Source organism: Hypanus sabinus, chromosome 7 (assembly GCF_030144855.1).
Source record: "Hypanus sabinus isolate sHypSab1 chromosome 7, sHypSab1.hap1, whole genome shotgun sequence".
NCBI classification, from domain to species: domain Eukaryota; kingdom Metazoa; phylum Chordata; class Chondrichthyes; order Myliobatiformes; family Dasyatidae; genus Hypanus; species Hypanus sabinus.
The window spans coordinates 74,809,499-74,833,626 of record NC_082712.1 but is presented as its reverse complement, the minus strand read 5'-3'; the positions used below and the strand labels follow the sequence as shown (position 1 = coordinate 74,833,626).

Sequence of the window (24,128 nt, the reverse complement as noted above, 5' to 3'; positions counted from 1 at the left end):
GGTGTATCGCCGGTTCTGGGGGGGTGGTTATGTGGTGACCCACTTTCTGCGCAGGCGAACCAGCTCACAAATAGCCAGCGCGCGGGGGGAGACTTAGGTAATGCACCTCTGACGTCATTTCTGCCCGGAGAGGGTGGGCGCTTGGGATTTAAATGACAGCGGCTAGAAGTTTGAATAAACTAGTCTTGAAACGACTTACCGACTGCATGTCGTTATTTCAGCGCTGTGTGTAGCACAACACTACACTGTTTTATATATCTTAATATTGCTCTATTATGTCCTTAAGAAAGACTAAAGCCTCTGCAAAAGAAAAAGAAGATTCTCCAACCACTTTGGAATCAATTGGAGATTTCTTTAAAAAGCAAAGGATGGAACTCTGAGGAATTTCAACATCTTAATGTTAAGTTGGACACTATTCAACAAACTCTAATCGAGCATGAAAAGCGAATTAAGGAGAATAAAGAAACTTTGTTGATACTGGAAACGGACTTAGAAGACATGAGTAAACTCTTGCAAAAAATTATCCTCATCTAATGAAAAATTAACAAAGAAGATTACCAACCTGAAGAGCAGAAACAGAAGGAACAAACTACGTATTCTGGGTCTTGAAGAATCAATTAAAGGTGCCCACCCCATGGAGTTCTTTGCAAGTTTTCTGAAGCAGCTGTTCCCTGATTTATTGCCGTCTGTGCGTAAGCTGGAGATCGCTCACCGGTCCCTGGCCAACCCCCCCCCCCCCCCCAAAACCAAAGAAGTCCGGAGAGTGACCTAGGTCGGTTATTTTATGCTTTCACGAATTTCATACTAAGGAGCTTTTAATCTGTTGTACCTGTCAAGTAGGAATGATCAATTACAATGGGAAGATGATCAGATTCATGGAATATTGTACACCGGAGGTTATGGCTGAATGTGCTAAGTACAAAGAGGTCATGTCACTGCTTTATAATAAAGGGTTTAAGCCCTCCCTTTGCTTCCCCGTATGTCTTAGAATCGTTCTGAAAAATGGTGTGCAGAAATGGCTGGGATCGGTTGAACCCACACAGAAGTTTTTGAAAGCAGAAGATTAATTGCGTTATATCTCTTAGAAGAACAATTACCTTTTTAATGTTGGATAAAATAAGGTTTTAATAAACCTATGTTTTGACCATTTATATATCTTGTTTTTTGATATTTTCTTTGATTTTTTTTACTACTTTATTCTTTTTTTGAGGTTTTTCTGTATATATATATTGAAATTGTTAAAATGAATCCTCTTATGTTTTGGATTTTTGATCTAAGTTTTTTTTGTTTTGTCTTGTTAGGAACATAATAGCCTTGGATGATTGGAATTTTGCCAGCAAGATTTCTTTGGGAGGGTTGTGTTTAGGGTTTAGCATGCTGACTGTTCTTTGGCTGGCTTTTTGGCATTGGGAGGGGGAGAGGGGGTGGAAGCTGAGTAGGGCTACCATCCAAATTTTCTGTTTGAGTACCTTATTTTATGGTTTGTTCTCTGGTTCTAATAAGTTATGGTCAGATCTTTCAATTCTTTTGTTAATTAGAATTTATAATGGATTGAAATATTAATTTACTTAGTTTTAATGTGAAAGGGTTAAATCATCCTGTGAAATGGAATAAAACTTTTGCTTAAAAGTTAAGGGCCCCCATTATTTTTCTACAAGAAATGCATGTACTTGGTTGTGACAAAGCATGCCTTTTTAATCAGTGGAGGGGTCTACAATTTCATCATTCATTCAGAGCAAAATCTTGAGGGGTCTCGATTTTTATAAATAGTACAATTTCTATTGTTCAACATAAAGTTGTCTCTGACCCCAATGGGCGATTTGTCAGAGTGTCAGGGAAACTAGTTAATTAATAGTATTTGCTAATGTGTAAGCTCACAATGTGGATGACCCAGGATTTTTTGAGCGTTTCTCTTCATTCCTGCCAGATTTGAGTTTTTATTCTTTAGTGATGGGAAGAGATTTTAATTGTTGTCTAGATCCAGTATTAGATCATTCTTCACTTAAATCAGCCACACCAAATAAATCAGCTTTATTTACTCAATCCTTTCTAGCATAGTGTGATGTTGTTGATGTCTGGCATTTTTTTCACCCAGCAGAAAGGGAGTATTCATTCATCTCTCATGTCCATCATTCCTATACCAGGATTGATTATTTTTTATTGATAGTCAAATGATTCGATTAGTTCGATCCATTGAATACAAAGAAATAGCTCTATCCAACCATTCTCCTGTATTTCTATCTTTAAATCTTCCTGGTTTCACTCATATGAACAGATCCTGGGGTTTTAATTTAACTTTATTACCTGATAAGGACTTTCTCAGATTTCTGGAGAATCAAATTACTCTTTTTGAAGAAAATGCATTGGAAGAGACTTGTAGTCTTATCATTTAGGACGCTCTTAAGGGATATATTAGAGGACAAATTATCTCCTATACTGCATATATTAAGAAAAAAGCTAATAAAGAGAGAACTGATTTAATTAATCAATTAAAACAATTAGACCAGAAATATGCTTTGGTACCAGACCCTGAACTATACAAAAGACATATTGAAATTAAAACTAAGTGTGATCTTCTTATAATGTATCCAATTGAAAGCCAACTTTTAAAAGATAGAATCCAATTCTATATACATGGAGAAAAAAACCTGTAAACTATTGGCTAATCAATTGAAGACCTCTATAGCTAAACGGCAAATTAAAGAAATTTGCAAAGCCAATGGTGATATGATGACTGACCATTTTGAAATAAATGACTCTTCTAGAGAATTTTATTCTGAATTGTATAGTTCTGATTCTGTTAAAGATAATACTGCAGTGAAGAATTTTTTAGACCAATTAAATATTCCTGGACTTTCGGTTGATAATTGAAAGCAGTTAGATCAACCTACTTGTATTTCTCAGGAGGAAATCACTGAGGCTAAACGTTCATTGCATTCTGGGAAATCTCCAGGACCTGACAGATTCTCTGGAGAAATTTATAAGGCTTTTTCTTCATTGCTTATACCTTATTTATGTTCTATCCTTAATGATTCTTACAAGGTGGGTAGGTTGCCACAGTCTTTTTATGAAGCTTCCATTTCGCTTATTCTTAAAAAGAATAACAATCCCACTGAATTGGTCATATAGACCAATCTCTTTACATAATGTTGATGCTAAGATCCTATCTAAAGTTCTGGCCTGTAGACTCAAAAATATTATACCTTCTATAATATCTGATGATCAGACAGGATTTATTAAAAATCGATATTCCCATTTTAATATACTGCAACTGTTAAATGTTAAGCATTCTGCATTTAAGGAAATATCGGAATGTATGATTTCGCTGGATGTGGAGAAGGCTTTTGATTGAGTTGAATGGAATTACTTATTTAAAACCTTAGAAAAATTTAATTTTGGGCCCTATTTTATTTATTGGATTAAATTACTTTATTTATCTCCCTCTGCTTGGGTCCTTACTAATTTTCAGATTTCTAAACCAATTAAGCTCCAACGTGGAACCAGACAAAGATGTCCGTTGAGTCCTTTGTTTTTGATTTGGTATTAGAACCTTTAGCAATTGCCTTTCGAGCGTCTAAAGTTATCACCGGTATCTTAAGGAAAGGTACTATTCATAAAGTCTTGCTTTATGTTGATGACCTATTGCTTTTTATATCTAATGTTACAACTTCTTTACCCTCTGTTTCTTTTACTGACTAATTTTAGTCAGTTTTCAGGATATAAATTGAATTTACGTAAGAGTGAATTGTTTCCTTTAAATAATTTGATACCAACTGATATTAACCTTCCTTTTAAAAATTGTAAGAAAACAGTTTACATATTTGGGTGTAACAATCACTATGAACTATAAAGATGTATTCAAAGAAAATTTTCTAACCTTAATGAATCATGTGAAAAAGACACTTTCAAATTGGTTGCCTCTCTCTTTATCTTTGATTGGTGGAATCAATTTTATTAAAATGAATATTTTACCTAAATGTATATACTTTTTTCAAGCCGTAACCAGCTTTATTCCTCAGTCTTTTTTTGATTCTTCCATCATCATCCATCATCATGAAGTGTTTTGAGATGCTCGTCATGAGGCATATCAAGACCCTGCTGACCTCCTCACTGGACCCCCCTGCAGTTTGTGTACCATCCCAACCGCTCAACAGATGACGCCATTGCCATCACCCTCCACCTGGCCCTAACCCACCTGGACGAAAAAGACGTACGTTCGGATGCTGTTCACAGACTTCAGTTCAGCATTCAACACAATCATCCCTCAGAAACTGATTGGAAAGCTGAGCCTACTGGGCCTGAACACCTCCCTCTGCAACTGGATCCTAGACTTCTTGACTGGGAGACCTCGTCAGTCCGGATCGGGAGCAGCATCTCCAACACCATCACACTGGGCACAGGGGCTCTTCAGGGTTTCGTGCTCAGTCCACTGCTGTTCACTGTGCTGACCCATGACCGTGCTGCAACACACAGCTTGAACCACATCATCAAGTTCGCCGACTGTGGTGGGTCTCATCAGCAAGAATGACGAGTCAGCTTACAGAGAGGATGTGCAGCAGCTAATGGACTGGTGCAGAGCCAACAACCTGTCTCTGAATGTGAACAAAACAGAAGAGATGGTTGTTGACTTCAGGAGGGCACGGAGCGACCACTCCCTGCTAAACATTGACGGCTCCTCGGTAGAGATCGTTAAGAGCACCAGATTTCTTGGCGTTGACCTGGCGAAGAATCTCACCTGGTCCCTCAACACCAGCTCCATAGCAAAGAAAGCCCAGCAGCGTCTCTACTTTCTGCGAAGTCCATCTCCCACCCCCCCATCCTCATCCTCATTACATTCTACAGAGGTTATATTGAGAGCATTCTGAGCAGCTGCATCACTGCCTGGTTTGGAAATTGAACCATCTCTGATCGCAAGACCCTGCAGCGGATAGTGAGGTCAGCTGAGCAGATCATCGGGGTCTCTCTTCCTGCCATCACGGACAGTTATACTAAACATGCTGCATCCGCAAAGCAAACAACATTATGATTGACCCCACACACCCCTCATACAAACTCTTCTCCCTGCTGCCGTCTGGGAAGAGGGACTGAAACATTCAGGCTCTTACGACCAGACTATGTAACAGTTTCTTCCCCCAAGCTATCAGACTCCTCAATAGCCAGAGCCTGGACTGACACCTTAATGCCCTATTGTCCTGTTTATTATTTATTGTAATGCCTGCACTGTTTTGTGCACTTTATGCGGTCCTGGATAGGTCTGTAGTCAAGTGTAGTTGTTGTGTTTTTTTTTTATGTAGTTCAGTCTAGTTTTTGTACTGCGTCATGTAATACCACGGTCCTGAAAAATGTTGTCTCATTTTTATTATGTACTATAGATAGCAGCTTTGGTCGAAATGACAATAAAAGTGACTTAACTTTAGTTTCGATTCTTTCTTCCTGTATATGGAAGAACAGAAAAGCCTGATTAAATAAAGCCCACTTTCAAAAAATTATAAAGTACGAAGGTCTTGCTCCACCCAATCTTAGGTTATATTATTGGGCAATTAACATACGAAATCTTACGTTCTGGTTATATTATATTAATCATGAGGATTGTCCAAATGGGTCTTTTTGGAAGCCAACTCTGTTATGAAATTTTCTATTATTTCTCTTCTTGGATCCTCTCTTCCTTTATCTTTAAATACATTAACTGACAGTTTGGTGGTTAAACACACTGAGGATCTGGCTACAGTTTCGAAAACATTTTGGTTTATTGAGATCTGCTCTTTCTAGTCCTATTTTTTCTAATTTTTTTTAAACCATTTACGACTGATCTGTCTTTTTAGAGAATGGGATTGATTAGGCATTAAACAGTTTCAGGATCTGTTTGTTGGAGGGACTCTTTCTTCTTTCAAGCAGCTGTCAGTGAAATATAACCTATCAAATACCCACTTTTTTGATATTTACAGAGTAGAGATTTTTAAAGATCTAACCTACATATATTTCCTATCAGCCCAGATAAGAACATAATAGATGTAATTTTTAATTTGAAACCTTTTAATAATGACTCAATATCTTGTATTTATGGTCTGTTGTTGGGATTGAGAATGGCTTCTTTAGACAAAATTAAAAAAACATTGGGAAAAGGATTTACAGACTTCATTATCTGACAAGACTTGGAGGACTATTTTCAAAATGGTTAATTCTTCATCATTATGTGCTCATCATTCCCTCCTACACTTTAAAGTGGTACATAGGGCTCATATGTCTAAAGACAAACTCTTGTGTTTTTTTTGCAGATATATCTCCTTATTGTGACAGATGCAATAATGGAGAGAAATACAAACACAAGGAAATCTGCAGATGCTGGAAATTCAATCAACACACACCAAATGCTGGTGGAACTCAGCAGGCCAGGCAGCAGCTGTAGGAAGAAATACTGACGACGTTTCGGGCTGAGACCCTTCGTCAGGACTGATGAAGGGTCTTGGCTCAAAATGTAAGCAGGCTTCTTCCTATAGATGCTGCCTGGCCTGCTGTGCTCCACCAGCATTTTGTGTGTGTTGATGTAATAATGGAGAGGCTTCATTAATTCATATATTTTGGTCATGTTCGAGCCTTGAAAAATATTGGAAAGATGTATTCCAAACTTTTTCTGTACTTTTTAAAAGTTATTTTTAAGCCCAGTCCTTTGACTGCCTTATTTGGTATAGTTGAGGAAAGATCTATAATTTTGGAGCCTTCTCATTTGCGGGTACTGGCTTTTATTTCTCTTATGGCTAGGAGGACAATCTTGCTTAAATGGGAGGAGGTTGCCCCCCCCCCCACCATATGTGCTCAATGGTTATACGACATTATGTCATGTTGAAATTTAGAAATTTGTTGTTCGATTACTGACTCTAACCAAAATTTCCAAACGCTATGGGGACTCTTTCTGAACTATTTTAAAAATCTTTGAATTGTTATTATTATTAAAATGTAAATCTGGGCTATTATTATAAAACACTATATGTTAAATACTTTTTTTTTCTTTTTTTTTACCAGCCAGCTTTGATTTGGTAGTGGGTGTAAATTTTTTAAAATAATATAATTAACCGTATTATTGTATTTCATAATTCAATTTATTTCATTTGATTGGTCATGAATATGGGACACCATGATTGTATCAGTTTGATTTATATATAGTGCATTTTGTGCTATCTTATTTTGATTTATAATGTATTCTTACGAATTCTGTATTTGTGTATATGAAATTTATTAAAAATATTGGAAAAAGAAAAAGAAAGTAAGTGAGGTACTGGAGTATTAGAAATGCAAGAGAACTCTTAATAAGGAAATCAGGAGGTCTAAAAGAAGATGAGATTGCTCTAGCAGGCAAACTGAAGGAGAATCCTAAGGGCTTCTACAGATTTATTAAGAGTGAAAGGATAGCAAGGAACAAAATTGTCTTCTGGAAGATCAGAGTGGCCATTTATACATGGAAAGAGATGGGGGAGACCTTAACTGATTCTTTTTTCAAACTGTATTTATTCAGGTGATAGACATAGTCTATAGAAGTGAGGCAAAGCAGCAGTGAGGTCAGAGACCCGAGAAACATTACAGAGGGAGAGGTTGTCTTCAGCCGAATTAGGGTAGATAAATCACCAGGGCCTGACAGGATGTTCCCTCGGACCCTGTGGGAGGTAAGTGCAGAAATTGCAGGGGTCTTAAATATGTTAGAAATATTTAAAACATCCTAAGCCACAGGTGAGGTGCCAGAGGATAGAAAAATAGCCATTGTTATTCTATTGTCTAAGAATAAGCCAGGAAATTATAAACCAGTGAGTCTGACATCAGTAGTGGTTAAGTTATTGGAGTTGCAAGATGATGCTGCTGATCATCGGCAACGCTCAGTGGGCTACAGAAAATTGTTCCAAAATCTCTTTTAAATATACCTCTTTTGAATAACTTTCACTGTAGTCTGCAGTATGTAACTTCCCTATAAGCAATGGACTTTTAAATTAACTCAGTGATCTTCATGTCTCATGATTGACTGAAGGACTAAGCAGATGAGACAGGCATGATGCCTTTAAGAAGTCGAAACTTAATTGCTGTGGCTGAAAGTGAGGTAATTCAGATTGGCAACAACATCTCTTCCATGGTCTCCATCAGCATAGGAGGACCTGAGGGCAAGACTGCTGAATCTGAGACAACTGAGAGACTGCTCTATTTGTATTCTTGATTGAAATATGGTTTTTTCCGGGCATGCCAGATATGGCGAACAAGCCTGCTGGCCTCTTGGTTTATAGAATGGACTGAACTGCTGAAGGCAAAAGGAGGAGATGTGTGTTTTATAATAAACTCTCATTGGTTCTCCAACCTGGCGGTTTTGTCGAATTCATGTTCTCCCGACTTGGAACACCTAACAGTCAAGTGCTGTCCATTCTATTTATCTAGGAAGTTCTGCTCTGTAATCCTGATTGCAATTTACATATCACCAGCAACTGAGTATAATCAAGTGCTCATAATACTGCATGATGCTGTCTCCAAACAAGAAACAGTTAATCCAGTATTATTTCAAATCATAGAGATTTTAACTAGGGTTGTTTGAAGAAAACCTTGCGTAGTTACCATCAGCATAAACTTGTAGCCCCGGAGGTCCCAACATACTAGACCGCTGCACTTACATCCACAGTGATGGAGTGTTTTGAGAAGTTGGTGATGAAGCATATCAACAACTTCTCATTCAATATCAGCAGGACCAAGGAACTGATTACAGACTTCAGGACAAGGAAAGTCCTGATTGGAGGATCGGAAGTGGAGAGGGTTAGCAACTTTAAATTCCTAGGTGTTATTTCAGAGGACTTATCCTAGGCCCAGTAATTATGAAGAAAGCATGGCAGCACCACTACTTCCTGAGGAGTTTGTGGAGATTCGGTATGACATCTAAAACTTTGACGAATTTCTACAGGTGTGTAGTGGAAGGTGTATTGCATCACAGCATGGTATGTGCAAAATCCTACAAAAAGTAGTGGATTTGGCCCAGACCATCACAGGTAAAGCTCTCCGAACTATTGAGTACATCTACATGAAACACTGTTGTAGGAATGCAGCATCCATCATCAGGGATCCCCAACACCCAGTGCTTGCTCTTTTCACTGCTGCCATCAGGAAGAAGGTACAAGAGCCTCAGGACTCACACTACCGGTTCAGGAACAGTTACTACTCCTCAGCCATCAGGCTCTTTAACCAAAGGGGATAACTTCACTCAACTTCACTTGCTCGATCATTGGAGTGTTCCCACAACCATTGAACTCACTTTCAAGGACTCTTCATGTGATGTTCTCTATATTTATTGATAATTTATTGATATTTTCATTTACACATTTTGTTGTCTTCTGCACTCTGGTTTGTGAAGTATTTTTGTTCTTTTGATCTGAGTCTGGGAGCAGGTTCCAGGTTACTGATCTATGGGGACAGCATGGTCATAAATTTTATGCTGCCTTTATGATTTAATTGCGTCCAAATTAGTTTTATTCATCACTTAGTGTATCATTTGTTTTAAAACAATATTTTTGGGTTACATTTTATGTGAAGCACTGAAATTTATCCACATAAGTTTCTGATTATGGAAGTACATATTAAATACTTACCTAAGGCAAATTATTTGTCTTGCCTTAGTTTTCTAAGTGAAATTTTATTCAAAATTTGATTTATGTAAGTAGCTCAATTTATAGATTTGTAGTGCAAGATATCAGTTGTATTCTGACAATGTTCTTCCCTTTTCACCCAAGACTCTTTAATTAGAAATGTGTTGATGTGCTCACTAACTTCCAAACACTAAGCTTTTTCCCCCCCTATATCTCTTAACTTTTTAATCCTTATCATCCAAGAAAAGTCTACTGGGTTTGTAAAATATCACATGCCTACCTCATTATCTACATTTCAAAATCTTTGACTCACATTGTCAATCGGTATTCAACTCCCACCAGATTACCTTGCAAAATTTGATCCAAAGAGGGATAAAACCAGCATTTTCAAAATCTTTTAAATAATTCTTCTCCATGGCAGTTAATGATGTTCATAAATGGCAACTTTATATCTTTTATAGGTGTTTTAAAGATGTCAAAAATATTGTGTTTTCCAAATTAGCAGATCAAAATCAAATATAAATCATTATTTGAAATGCATACCCTTTAACCCTTTCTGGATTGAGCATATTGCACTTTGATATTTATTCAACTCTGAGCCCAAGAATGGAGTAAATTACATGAAATGTATAGAATTGATATACTGTAAGTTGAACAGAACAGAGTGGGCAGTCATCATATTTGTATTCAGTGCTTTTGGTTGATTCTAATCTTTAAATTTATACTGCAAAAAAGGAAAAATAATTTCATGACCGATCTGTTGTCAAGTAACATATTGAATATATTTTAAAAAATAATGGACTTGGTACTTGAAATCTATTTATCCCCCAAATAATAACTTGAACATTCAATTAGCAACATTGAGTGCCATGTGGAATTAATGTGCATTGTTGTATTCTTTTACTTCTGCTTTTTCTCTTTTTGGTCAGTATCAATCCAACAATCCTCACCCATTTCTGAGCACTCCCGATCAGTACTTATTCACTTGTTGTGGTAGGGCATAATTTCTGTTTATGGTCACTTGGCCTGTGAGTTCAGAATGATGACTTGCATCCCTGATGGAGCTTCAAATTGGAATTAGGAGGAAGAATCACCTAAGAGTGCTTTTAGGTACCTTCAGGTATCTGGTAGAATTGGGCTCACAAGCAGGTTATCAGAATATGGATTTGGCTGAAGATTTCGGAGTTCAAAGAGAAAGGAGAATAAAGGAGAGGCATTGGAAAAGGGGAGGTTTGCTGTAGGCCACAAAGTAAACATTTGAAAAAACCTATTGCGTTAATAACCTTAGCCTATGTGTTACGTTGGATGGATTAGGAAGTAATCAGAATTGAAGCATGCTTGTCCTCTATACGTATTTTGTTTTGTTAAGCAACAATTGTATTTAATGCAAACAGTCAAAAGCCTAAAAAAAATCCAGATACCAGGTTAGAATTTGCGTAAGTTTTTAATGAGTTTTAATTTGATATGGATTAAAAGGAAGCTCTGGGATGTTGTTTTTATTGTATCTTAATGCAAAAGAGATAATATAATGAATTGGAATCTCCTTTATTGCATGAATTTGTTTTAAGGCTCCTCTTCAGGTGAATGCCCTTTAAACTGCCATTATGACATTAATAGAATAGTGTACTGTAGGTTGCTATATCATTATATTCTTTGAAATGTAATTGCAATGTGGAGTTAAATGCTTTTGTGGGCAAGAAAAATATACATAGTCATGGGATCATAACAGAGTCATATGGAAATAGTTTCCTAGGATCTTTTACATTCCTCTGGGAGGACAGAGAACGCTTTGGTTTAACGTCTCATCAGAAAAGCAGTGTTGTAATCCCTCAATACTGTTCTATAAGTCCATATTTCTGGACTGGGAATTGAGCCTGAATTTTCAGACTCTGGCTTGAGCCATTGCTGATATATTAAAATAAAATTGTAAAATATATTTTAAAATGATTTCCAACTATTTTATGTTGTACTTTTTATCATACTATACTGAAGGCATTAATTTTTTGCGGGAATTCAGTTGCATTGGGAACTGAAAACAGACTATTCGAGAGTAAGTAGATTCTGGAGAAAGCAAGTGCAATTAAAATGTTTCAAGTTGATAACCCTTCAACTACTGATGGCGCTTGTGCCAGTTCAAGTGTCCAGTGTTTGCATTTGAGGATCACCATTGATAATTAAGCTATAATGGTGTATAGCTAGTGCCATTCTTCTCTCTGTGCACAGTAGGGATTTTGCTGGTGACAAAAATCGTAAATACTGGTTGTTTTTGGTGTTCTTTGACCCAATCTACCAGCCATGTTTAAATTGAGCAATTGCTAGTTTTAAAACAAACACAGGAATACCTAACCTAGGCTTATCCTGTACTAAAATGATAAATGTTTATGCATTACTTTAAGATCTGCATTTGGGAGTCTTGGATAAGACAAATACATAAAAAATTTTCAACTGGAAGAGCAAAATGGTGTTTTATGAATGTGAGATATTTTGATGTATATTTTTGTAGAATGTAAGGGAAACATTGAAACATGTCAGATGCAGATGAAATACATCTTTATTGAAATGGTTACGTATAATTACTTTTTTATCTCTTAGGCATACTTATGTAATTGATAAACATGCTTTTTTTTAGTGATGTACTTACTCATTTTAGCTCTGCCGGTGACTAGTATTTATCATATCAGTTAGGTGCAGATTTTGCTTGCAGGATAAAGTCATCTCCTTAAAAGCGCAATTTTAAGTTTCTATTTATGCAGGCCTTACAACTTCAATTCTCTGCTTTGACAATTTGCATATGAATGCATCAACAAAGCATTGCGCCAATTTACCCAAGGCAAACCTGATTTGAGAAGGCTTATTTGATTATTAATTTTTGAGTAATATCATGACTGTCATTGAAGTCCGATTTCATTTTGAAACACTAATATTTTCTTTTTAATGTCATCAAACAGCAGGTTAGATGCCAACAGAAGGAAATCAGCAACTTAATCCAGCGGAAAATTGCTGTAGATGACGATGTTGTAGCCATGCAGAAGGAAGTGACTGAGTTAAAAGAAAAACTAAAGAATAAGGAACAGCATTATAAGGTACATTAGTTAATATATCAAACCACTATATTGCAGGTTGCAGAATTTTGTTAAACTCCTGCAATTAACATCGTCCAAGGTTATTTACGGCAACAGCAATGAACAATGTCACAGCATATCCCCAAAATGTTTAATATAATTTATTCTTGATTATTTTTCATCTTAAAATAAGACCTGAGAACGGTTTCTGTTACAGATTTGTCTAGACTTTATTTGGGTAGGTAGTGCTGCTTACTGAAGCTGTAGCTGCTTTGTGACATTCAAAATGACATGCTTACAGAGAAAGTGCCTAAGGTCTTGAGGCACTTTAAAGCTTTGTGGTTTTATATGGAGTGCAAAACTCTGAGAAAGCATTTAAAAGCTCAGAATCTTACCCTTATAACTTTCCAGATGAATAGTTAATGATGGAAATGGAGCAATGAAGTAAGAGTGTGAAGATGTGGCTTCTCTTAATTAGATTCTGATGGGACTTACATTATTAATTGATAACGCCAATGCCTGCAAAATTGTGTCTTTGTGGCTCTCAAAAATAGCTGGGGACAACATCAAAGGCAGTTTGATCAATTAGTGGGCTTTTCTAAATGTGTTCTCATCAAAGCTGTCATTTTATTAAAATTATGTCCTGTCTACCTGCAGGAAAAGAGAGCCAACAGGTGATTTGAAATGTCAATTACCTTGGGTTACTGGGTGTGCAAAACCAGAAAAAAAAATTCACTTGTTAATTCTCGTGCTGTTAGTTGACCTGTTTTGTGCACTTGTACAGGATGCTAAGGAACGTGTTCAGAAGAATGTGGAGAAAAGTAGCCTGTTACTAAAAAATCTTGAGGAGGAAAAGCAAGAATTAGGCATACGCTGTTCTAACCTGCTAAATGACCTGCAGAAGCAAGCAGCCCAGTGGAAGGAAGAGAAGTCTGACATTGATTCCAAAGTAAAGGTAGGAGACGGGGCTTTTGGCTAGGATTTCACAAAATGCTTTCATCTGCATTGATTTCATGGAATTTTCTTTAATAACAAGTCACATAGCGGAATGTACCCCATGGGCCTTGTGTTCATTTAAATTCATTCACTTAAAACCCATAGCTTTTAAAAAATTAATACTGTAAAGTGGAAAACCAACTGAAAATATTATATTAGAAATCTCACATGTCTCATTGTTAATATAACATGGTCCCATTATCATTTCATCTCTGTACAATATTATTACTATTAAGGCAATAGAGACCTTTTCAAGCTACTGGAATATGCAGCTCTGTAACTTTTCGTCTTGACTTTCCATATGATTGAACTCCACAATTCACATGCACAAAGCTTAATCTTAAAAGAGTACTAGATCAAATGTTTAAAAGATGGTATTCTCTGTAGTTTTCCAACCTTTATGAAGAGCACTAAATAATATACTCCGTTGTTATGAAGAAACAAAGCTGCTTTTGCATTATTTCCTCATCCTGAATAGCACTTCAGGAAAATTTGCACCACTCACACTGCTCTCGACATTGGCAGCACAGTAGGGAAACCAAGCTGTTTCAAACTCCTGGGAGTGCACATCTCTCTTGGTCCCAGAATACATCCTCCACAGTCTGGAAAGCTCACCAACACCTCTACTTTCTGAGGAGATTGAAGGAAACTGAGCTATTCAATCAATACTCACAGCCCTCTACAGATATAGTGTACATCCTAACAGTCTGCATCACTGTGTAGTACGAAACTGCACTGAGATGGATAGGAGTGTTCTACAATGAGTAATAAAAACTGTACAAAGCATCAGTGACACCAGTCTACTCCTATCAGAGACATATATACTGTCATTTACTGGGAAAAGGCCAGCAATATCATGAAGGATCCCACCCACCCAGCTTATGGACGGTTTATCCCACTCCCATAAGGAAAGGCTATGCAGCATCCACACCAACAACTAGACTCAAAAACAGCAACTTCCCCCAGGCCATCAGGCTGATTTACACCTCTGCCCATTAACCCACCACCCATTCCCCAACACCACCATATCCACAACCTCAAGTGTCACTTTATGTACAGTACATACAATCAGCCTGTGTATATTGTATTGAACATAGCATTTTATACTATTGCTTTTATATTTACTGTATATTTATTGTGTAGTTTTAATTTTCTTATTGTGTTCTTCATGCTACATCAGATTTGGAGTAACAATCATTTTGTTCTCCTTTACACACTCATGTATTGAAGAATGACAATTAACAATCTTGAATTCTGGACAGAATGACCAAGATGGAAGGAATATAAGAGGGTTTGAGTTATTTCAAAGCTATATATAGTATTCTTTAGGCCCTGTTTAGAATACTGTATTTAATTGTGGGCACGACACAGGATTAACATAGGAAAGAATGATATGCAGATTTACCTGAATTAAAGGGTTCAACTGTGAGTTTAAGTTGCATTGAATAGATTTATATTCCTTTGGCTGTTGTAATTCAGGCATTAAAGATCATATAAGGATTTGGTAGAGTCTGATGGAGCTTAATAATTTCCTCTGCTGCATGGAATCTTGAATAAGGAGACATAAAATTTGAGCTATACAGTGCATGGATAAAGTCAGGAAGCATTTCACATAAAAGGGAACTGAAAGTATGAGTATTAGAACTAAGTTAGGTGAAGGTAAATGACATGCAAGTCAAACAGAATTGAATAGATTAAAAAGATCAAGCTTGAATTGTCTCTTTGTTTCTATTTTCTTTGACATACATGTACCTTGCATGTTTACACACTGGCCATGCAATTAAACCAAAGTTGAATTTGTGAAGCAATAACGTGGATACACTAGGAATTTTTTTTTTCTCTGTTGGAGTGAGTTACTCATTTTTGCACTGAAGGTGGCCATTTCACCCATTGGGTCAATGCCAGCTTGCAATAGAGAAATCCTATCTGCCCCATTCCATCCTTAATTCTCTGCAGCTCTGCAACTTTATTTTATTTGTTTTGATCCCCCATATATACCCGTATAATTACTTTGCACTTAGCTATGCATACAATTAACACATGAGTATGTCCTCGGGAGATGGTATATAGTTTTCCATTTTAGTGGAGAACGAGTGCTGGTCCAGCATCAGCAGAAAATTTGTTTTCCTGCATTAGGTGTATTCCTTCATTTGTGTTCTCTTATATGAGCAGATATTACTGCATGATTGCTAATTGTCTTCCTACTCTTTGCAAGAAAGGCTATAGGAGTGAGGTCCTCCTTGAGATAATGAGATTAAGGTTCGAATGTCAAGTGCAACAGTAGCTTGTGTTCTAAAATGAAATCTATAACCTTGGATTCATGATTGCCAATTTTTTTCCTGCTGCAATTTTAATTTAGCTTTATTTTTCCATAGCTGCCCAGTTTTGCTTTGTATGTTAGGGCAAGTCACATTCTTGTTCAAATTATATTTCTGATATTCACATGTGGTTTTAATTAACATAATTATCTTTATTTTGACTTTTGTTCCTTTTATTCCTAGTAACCCCAAAATATATTTTTATAATTTTTAATACTGTTCAATTATTTTGTTCTTATAGTCAAAAGGCAGCTGTTGTTTAAATGTAATAGAACAGAAAGAGAAATATTTAAAAATATTACACTTGTATTATTTTTTCCCCAAAATTGAAAGCCAGTTTATTTTTTTTCCAACTGGTGATTATTTTCCATCTTGGACTATCTTCCTTGTTGTCTTCATATAATAGGCATCCGTTAGTCTCGTGAGACCATGGATTTGCACCTTGGAAGGTTTCCAGGGCGCAGGCCTGGGCAGGGTTGTATGGGAAACAGGCAGTTGCCCAAGTTGCAAGCCTTCCCCTCTCCACACCACCAATGTTGTCCAAGGGAAGGGCACTAGGACCCAAGCAGCTTGGCACCAGTGTCGTCGCAGAGCAATGTGTTGTTAAGTGCTTCGTATAATACTGCCAGTGTTTTTGTTACTATCTTTTTTTTTAATTTGAAGATTAAATGGTGAATTTTTCAACCATACTGGAGTATAAAATAACTGACAGAAGAAATGTGCAAATACTCAGAAGATAATGCACCAGTTAAGATGAGAGGCAGTGTTAGATTTGTTTCATGTGCTCTTTGTTTAGATGCTATCTGGCCTACTGTGTAGTTACAGAAATATATGCCCTAATTTTCATTTAGCTCATGAGCTTTTATAAAGCTAGTCAAAGGATCAGCAGACAATTATAGTATCTTCAAGAGGTAGTTTAGATGTCTATTCTTCAATGTTGATGTATAGGAGCTTGGGCTGAACTTTTAGTTTGGATTTATGCAAAGGGGATTTAAAATAGAGCAGTGAACAGACCTAATTAATGAATCTCAGATATATTTCTCACTGTTTTCAGAACCCTTTTGACCTTGGATATGGATGCTTTCTTGCGTTATTATATTATGTTATAGTTCAAGAGAGGCATTAAGAGAGACTCTGTTTACATCCTTCTGTGTATGCCAGGGGTTCCCAACCTGGGATCCACAGATCCCTTGGTTAATGGTAGGGGTCCATGGCATAGAAAAGGTTGAGAATTCCTAGTGTATATCAACTCTCTCGTGCTGATGAGATTACTATATTGTAGTTTTATTTTATTGTTCATAGTAGTGCATTCTTGGCCAGTTGATAGTTCACACGTGATGGACAGTGTGCAAAATATAAATCATAAACAAATACATATTGCCAGTAGTAGTTGGTTGTGTATCTTTTGTTTTTGTTCAAATACTACTTCAAAGCAGGAAAATGTAACATGATCATTGAAACAGATTGTGCTGAAGGAGGCTATTTAGCTATGTTGTCATCACTGATCATGTGAGAAATATGAGTATCACACTAATTATTTTATTCATGTAATCATTTTGACAAAAAAGTTGAGAAATGCAATTCAGTAATTGTTATTTTCCCTTTGTACTTTCCCCCCTCTGTTTTAGTGTCATATTCCTAAAGGTATTTAGCACTTAACCAACCTACATAAAATGCTGAAGGAACTCAGCAGGTGAGGCAGCATTTATGGAGGGAAATGAACATTTGATGTTTTGAGCAGAGACCCTTCTCCAGTACTCAGTAATACTGAAGATTTCTATCATTTGCATAAACTCCTGTGTTTCCATATTTAATGTTTACAGTGCTTCTAAAATTTATTCACCCCCTTAGAAGTTTTCAAATTTTGTTGTTTTACAACATTGAATCACAGTGAGTTTACTTTGGCTTTTTTTTGATGCTGTTCAACAGAAAAAGACTCTTTCATGTCTAAGTGAAAACAAATCTCTACAAAGTAATCCAAATTAATTACAAATATAAAACACAAAATAATTGATTGCTTAAGTATTCAACTCCTTTAATATGACACACCCAGTCATCACTGGTGCAGCCAATTGGTTTTAGAAGTCACATACTTAGTCAGTGGAGATCACCTGTGTGCAGTCAAGATGTTTCAATTAATTGTTGTAAAAATACACCTGTATCTGGAAGGTCGAACTGCTGGTGAGTCAGTATCCTGGCAAAAACTGCACTGTGAAGACAAAAGAAACTACAAGCAACTCCACAAAAAGGTTATTGAAAAAGCACAAGTCAGATAGATACAAGAAAATTTCCAAGTCATTGAATATCCCCTGGAGTACAGTTAAGTCAATCATCAAGAAATGTCAAGAATCTGGTACAGCTGTAAATCTGCTTCAAGCAGGTCATTCTCAAAAATGGATTTACTATGTAAGAAGGGGATGAGTGAGGGAGGCCACCAGAAGACCTATGACAACTCTGGAGGAGTTACAAGCTTCAGTGGCTGAGATTGGAGAGACTGTGCATACAACAACTGTTGCCTGGATGCTTCACTAGTCGCAGCTTTATGGGAGAGGGGCAATGAGAAAACCACTGTTGGAAAAAAAACTCTCATGAAATCTCAGCTAGAGTTTGCCCAGATGACATGTGTGAGACTCTGAAGTCAGCTGAAAGAAGGTTCTATAGTCTGATGAAACCAAAATTGACCTTTATGGCCATCAGACTTAAACGCTATGTTTGGCACTGCATCAGGCCCTGGAAGGCTTGTGAAGGTAGAGGGTAAAATTAATGCAGCAAAATACAAGGAAATTCTGGAGGAAAAGTTGGTGCAGTCTGCAAGAAAACTGTGACTTGGGAGAGGATTTGTTTTCCAGCAAGACAATGATCCCAAGCATAAACCAAAGCAATGCAGGAATGGTTTAAAAACAATAAAGTTAATGTCCTGGAGTGGCCAAGTCAGAGTTCAGACCTCAATCCAATTGAGAATTTGTGGCTGGATTTGAAAAGGGCTGTTCACTCACGATCCCCATGCAATCTGGCAAAGCTTCAGCAGTGTTATAAAGAAGAATGGGGAAAAATTGTAGCATCCAGATGTGCAAAACTGACAGAGACCTATCCACACAGACTCAAGGCTGTAATTTCTGCCAAAGGTGCATCTGCTAAATACTGACTTAGGTAAGTAATTGTGTAATCAATTATTTTGTGTTTAATAATTGTAATAAATTTAGACCGATTTTAGAGATTTGCTTTCATCTTGCCTCAAAAGAGTCTATTCTGTTGTTCAGTGTCAAACTCCAAATTAGATCTATTGCGATTCAATGTTGTAAAACAATGAAACAGGAAAACTTTTTTATAGGCACTGTAATTTTCTCTCTGTCTTCTCTCTCTATCCATTGCTCCCTCTTCATCACTCTCTGCAATGGTACATGGACTATCCCTGCAACAACATATGCTTAAGAATCTTATTATCATATATAATAATTCAAATACATTGCGCATTCATAGGAATTCAGATCCATTGTGCACTACTGCCCTGAGTGGATGAGACTAAGCATGATTTAGAGGGCGAGTAGTCTACCCTAATTTGCCTCAAGACAGCAAACACCTCCTTCTCCATAATCTGTGTAGGTTCCATGATCTCAATGCTGCATTGCCTTGTATCTATAGACTCTGCCCATCTCCCTGGTACATACAGAAGTACATTTAACATCTTCCCCATCTCTTTTGGCTCCAAGTGTGAAATTGCTACTCTCATCTTACAGAAAACCAATTTTCTCCTTGAGAAGCAATTTTTTTTCCTATCCTTTTGCTCTTAATATATCTGTAGAAGTCCTTGGGCTTCTCCTTCACCTTGTATGATAGAACAACCTGATATCTTCTCTTGGCATCCTGATTTCCTCCTTGGGTGTTGTCTTACATTTTGTTATACTGTACTCCTTAAGTACCTCATTTGCTCCTTCCTGCCTATATGTGCTATGCACATCTTGTCCAGAAAACAACTTGTCCCAATCCACACTTCCCAGTTTTTCTGATGATATCAAAATTGGCCTTTCTCCAAATTACAATCTCAACCCAAGTACCAGACCTATCCTTTTTGATAATTACCTTGAAACTATTGGCATTATGATCCAAAGTGTTCCCCTACACAAACTTCTGTCACCTGCTCTGTCTCATTCCTTAATAGGAGATCTAATATTGCACTCTCTAGTTGGGACTTTTATGTACTGATTAAGGAAACTTTGATGAAGTCTATTCCATCTAGCCGTTTTACAGTGTGGGAGTCCCAGTCAACATGTGGAAAGTTAAAATCATCTATTATCACAACCTTATGTTTCTTGTAGCAGTCTGCAATCTCTCCACAGATTTGCTGCTCTAAATCCCGCAGATTGTTGGGTAGTCTGTATTATAATCCTATTAATGTGGTCATTCCTTTCTTATTCCTCCTCGGTTCTACATTAGTTGAGCTGTCCAGTCTGACCTGACTGAAAACTGTTGTGACAGGTTCCCTGACTGGTAATCCATCCCAATCTATCACATCTAAGATAATGGAATCCTGGAACACTGAGCTGCCGGTCCTGTCCCTCCTGCTACCAATTCTCACTAATGGCTACAATGTCACAATTCCATGCGCTGATCCATTGTTTAAGGTCATCCACCTTTCTTACAGTACTACTTTCACTGAAATATATGCAGCTCAGAATATTAGTTCCACTGTGCTCGACCTTTTGATTCCTGACTTTGTATACAGATTTGACAACATCTTTCTTTGCAATCACTCCACTATCTCTCCAGGCAGTCTGATTCCCATGCCCTTTTTTGGGCACCATTATGATTGAACTTTTGAAGCAGCTGAGAATCCCTGACTGCTGCTGTGAGAGATTGAAGGTGTCCTTGAACACTCCAGCCAGATGGTGGCAAAGGTTTTCAGTCCCCTACCTGGTACACCATCTGGGTCTGACGCCTTGTAAGGGTTCACCCTGTTGAAAGGTGTTCTATTGTTAGAAGGGGAGCTCCCAACCTTCTGATTCCAGTAGGTTTCAGTGGATTGGGAAGGCATCAAAGTGTGCTGTCTTGTGACTGCTCATTATTGTGTCCATCTTCGCCAGTGCCAGCCTGATATCTACTAGGGATAGAATGTACTCTGCATCTCAGGTGATAGTGAAAAAATCCTTTGGCAGATAGAATAGTGGCCATTTGACCGCCAGATATTCCAGGTTGGGGGAGCAGGACTGTGAACAGATTGCCTGTGAGTTAATCATGAAGCAAATGCTACCTCTTCTGTCTTCCTTGTGTTGCTCTCCAGTCCATGTGGTGGAAGGTGAAACCCTCAGGCTGAAGTGCTGTGCCTGGAGTGCTGGAGCTGTGCAATGTCTCTGTGAAGTACCTTGCACAGCAATCCTTGATGTCTCTCTTGTACTGCAATCCTCCAATGAGGTCTTCAATTTTATTTTCCAGGAAGTGTACTTTAGACAGGAGGATTTCAGGCAGTGGGAGCCTTAGGGCCCTGTGTTTCAGTTTTAGCTAAAATCTGGTGTAAATCGATAGATTTTAAAGCGTTTTCATAGCCATTACAGCTTAATTCAGTTTTGGTCCATTTTATTTTGCATTAGCACAATAAGTGTTACCATGACTTTAAGTGATAACATCAAATAGAAAACAAAGAGCTCCACGAGCCAAAAAAAAGTTTTCTGAAAAGTTGTTACAACTCTTTACATGCTAGGAAGTAATTCATACTCTATTCTTCTCTCTTCACTAAGGCCCACAAATTTGAGCTTTGTATTTACTTTATGTAGAATGTGCAATATTGAGCAACAATGCTGTTGATCAGCATATGGATTTGGATGTTGCTTTGAGTTGTCTGCATTAGGAAAATTCAATGCCAATAAATAATGCATATCTTAATTAAGCTCTGTATTAGTTAGACATATTTAGTGTTGTGTATGCAAGGAAGCATTTTAGTTTTATCTGTGGTTATTTCACTAGCATTCCAGGAATTTGCATTTCATTCGTTCCCTTCACCAGCATAGTTTTCTTGTATGCATTAAATTTTATGTCTTGTTGTTCTGTTCATTTACAAATATAATCCATTTCATTTTATTTCTGACCTGCCTTTTCCAATTGATTGTTCTCTGCCAGTTGGTATGATCTGCAGTTTGAGTTGCTGTACTATGAACATTGATGTAAGCTAGAAACTGTTGTGATCCAGGCTTCAAGCCCTGAGGCACCCCATCCCACTCTGACATAACTTCTCTTATGTGTGCATGCTGTTCCTGTCCTTCAACTTCTTGATCCATTCTGAGGTTTCACCCTGAATCCACGCAGTTTTGAGTTTAATTAATAGCCTTGTGCATGGAGCTTTGATAAAAAGCCTTTTGTAAGTTAACACTTTTTGTGCAGGCATTTCAATTTGAGCAGAATATTTATTTTATAAATGATTGCACAGATCTGCTTAAGTGATCTGATTAGCATGCAACAGAATTCTATAATTATCATAAGATGATGGCATAGACATTAAGGATTGCATGTAATAGGAATTATTTTACTGATACTAAACAAGCAATTGATAATATAGCAATAGAATATAGAAAGATACAGTACAGGAACCAGCCCTTTGACTCACTATTTTATGCTAAACCAAATAAATTAGTAATCAAATGGCCAACTAAACTAATCCCCTCTGCCTATGCAATATCCATACCCTTTTATTTTCCCCGCATTCATGTGCCTATCAAAATGTCTTTTCAGGGTCTCTAATGTATTTGCTTCTACCACCATCCCAGGCATCCCACCACTCAATGTAAAAAAAACTTGCCCCTCACATCTCCTTTGAAATGACCCCCTCTTTCCTTCAATACATGCCTTCTGGTTTTAGACATTTCAATCCTGGGAAAAGATACTGTCTGTCTGCTCTATCTATGCCTCTCATAATCTGTTAAACCTCCATTCCTCATAATTTGATAAACCTCCATTAGATCTCCCCTCAGCCTCTGCCACTCCAGAGAAAACAACACAAGTTTAATCAGCCTCATAATAGCACATGCCCTTTAATCCAAGCAGCATCTTGGTAAATCTCTTCTGCACCCATTCCAGTGCCTAAACCAGAACTGCATGTGGTACTCCAGATGTAGCCTAACTAGAGTTTTATAAAGCTGTAACAGAACTTCCCGAGTTTTGAACTCGATGTCTCGACTAATAAAGGCAGGCATGCTATCTTCCTTTTAAACCACCTTATCAACCTGTAACCACTTTCAGGGAGCTATAAACATGCACCCCAAGGACCCTCTGCTCCTCAGCATTGTTAAGGTTCTTACCCTTAACAGTGTACTGTCTCTTTACATTTGACCTACCAAAGTGCAACACTTGACATTTGATTGCATTAAATTCCATTTGCCCTTTCTCCGCCCACATCTTCAATTGATCCATATCCTGTTATGTCCTTTGCCAGTTTTGTACACTAACCACAACACTACCAATCTTTGGCAAACTTACCAACCCACCATTTTCATCCAGGTCATTTATATACATAACAAAGAGCAGAGGTCCCTGTACAGATCTCTGGAATACCACTAATTACAGTTCTCCAGCTGGAATAAGTCACTTCGACCACTACTTTCTGTCTTCCACAGGCAAGCCAGTTCTGAATTCAAGCAGCCATGTCACCATCGATCCCATGTATCTTAATCTTCTGGATAAGCTTCCCATGATGGACATTGTCAAGCACCTTACTAAAATCTATGTAGACAATGCCCGACTGTTGTTATTTTACTAAAATATAACTTGCCCGCAGAAAGCAATACTGGCTCTTGTTAGTTTGGCCTTTGTTTTACAAATCCTCATAAATCCTATCCCTTAGAGTTCTCTACAGTAACTTCCCTAACACTGACGTGAGACTCACTGGTCTGTAGTTTCCAGGATTATCTCTGGTTCCCTTCTTGAGTAATGGAGCAACATTAGCTACCTGTCAGTCCTCAGTCCCTCACCTGTGACTAGAGAGGACATATGGTCAAGGCTTCAGCAATGTATTCACTTGCCTCTCTTAATAACCTGGGTTATACCCCATCTGGCCCTGGGGACTGATCCACCTGAATGTTTTTTAAGAGACCCAACACAACCTCGTATTTTATTTCGAAATTCCCTAGCATATCAATGCACTTATTACCTGATCTTCCTCA

At 37.5% G+C, this 24,128-nt stretch overlaps 1 protein-coding gene across 5 annotated transcripts in view; it reads left to right on the top strand.

Annotated features, from left to right (window-relative positions):
- cntln (centlein, centrosomal protein) overlaps window positions 1-24,128 on the top strand; it is a 515,524-nt gene that overhangs the window by 91,217 nt on the left and 400,179 nt on the right. For all 5 annotated transcript variants that reach the window (XM_059974898.1, XM_059974895.1, XM_059974896.1 and 2 more), the window contains 2 exons: window positions 12,554-12,688; window positions 13,452-13,622. In XM_059974898.1, the coding sequence (XP_059830881.1) occupies window positions 12,554-12,688; window positions 13,452-13,622 (306 nt within the window). The remainder of the gene's footprint in view (window positions 1-12,553; window positions 12,689-13,451; window positions 13,623-24,128) is intronic.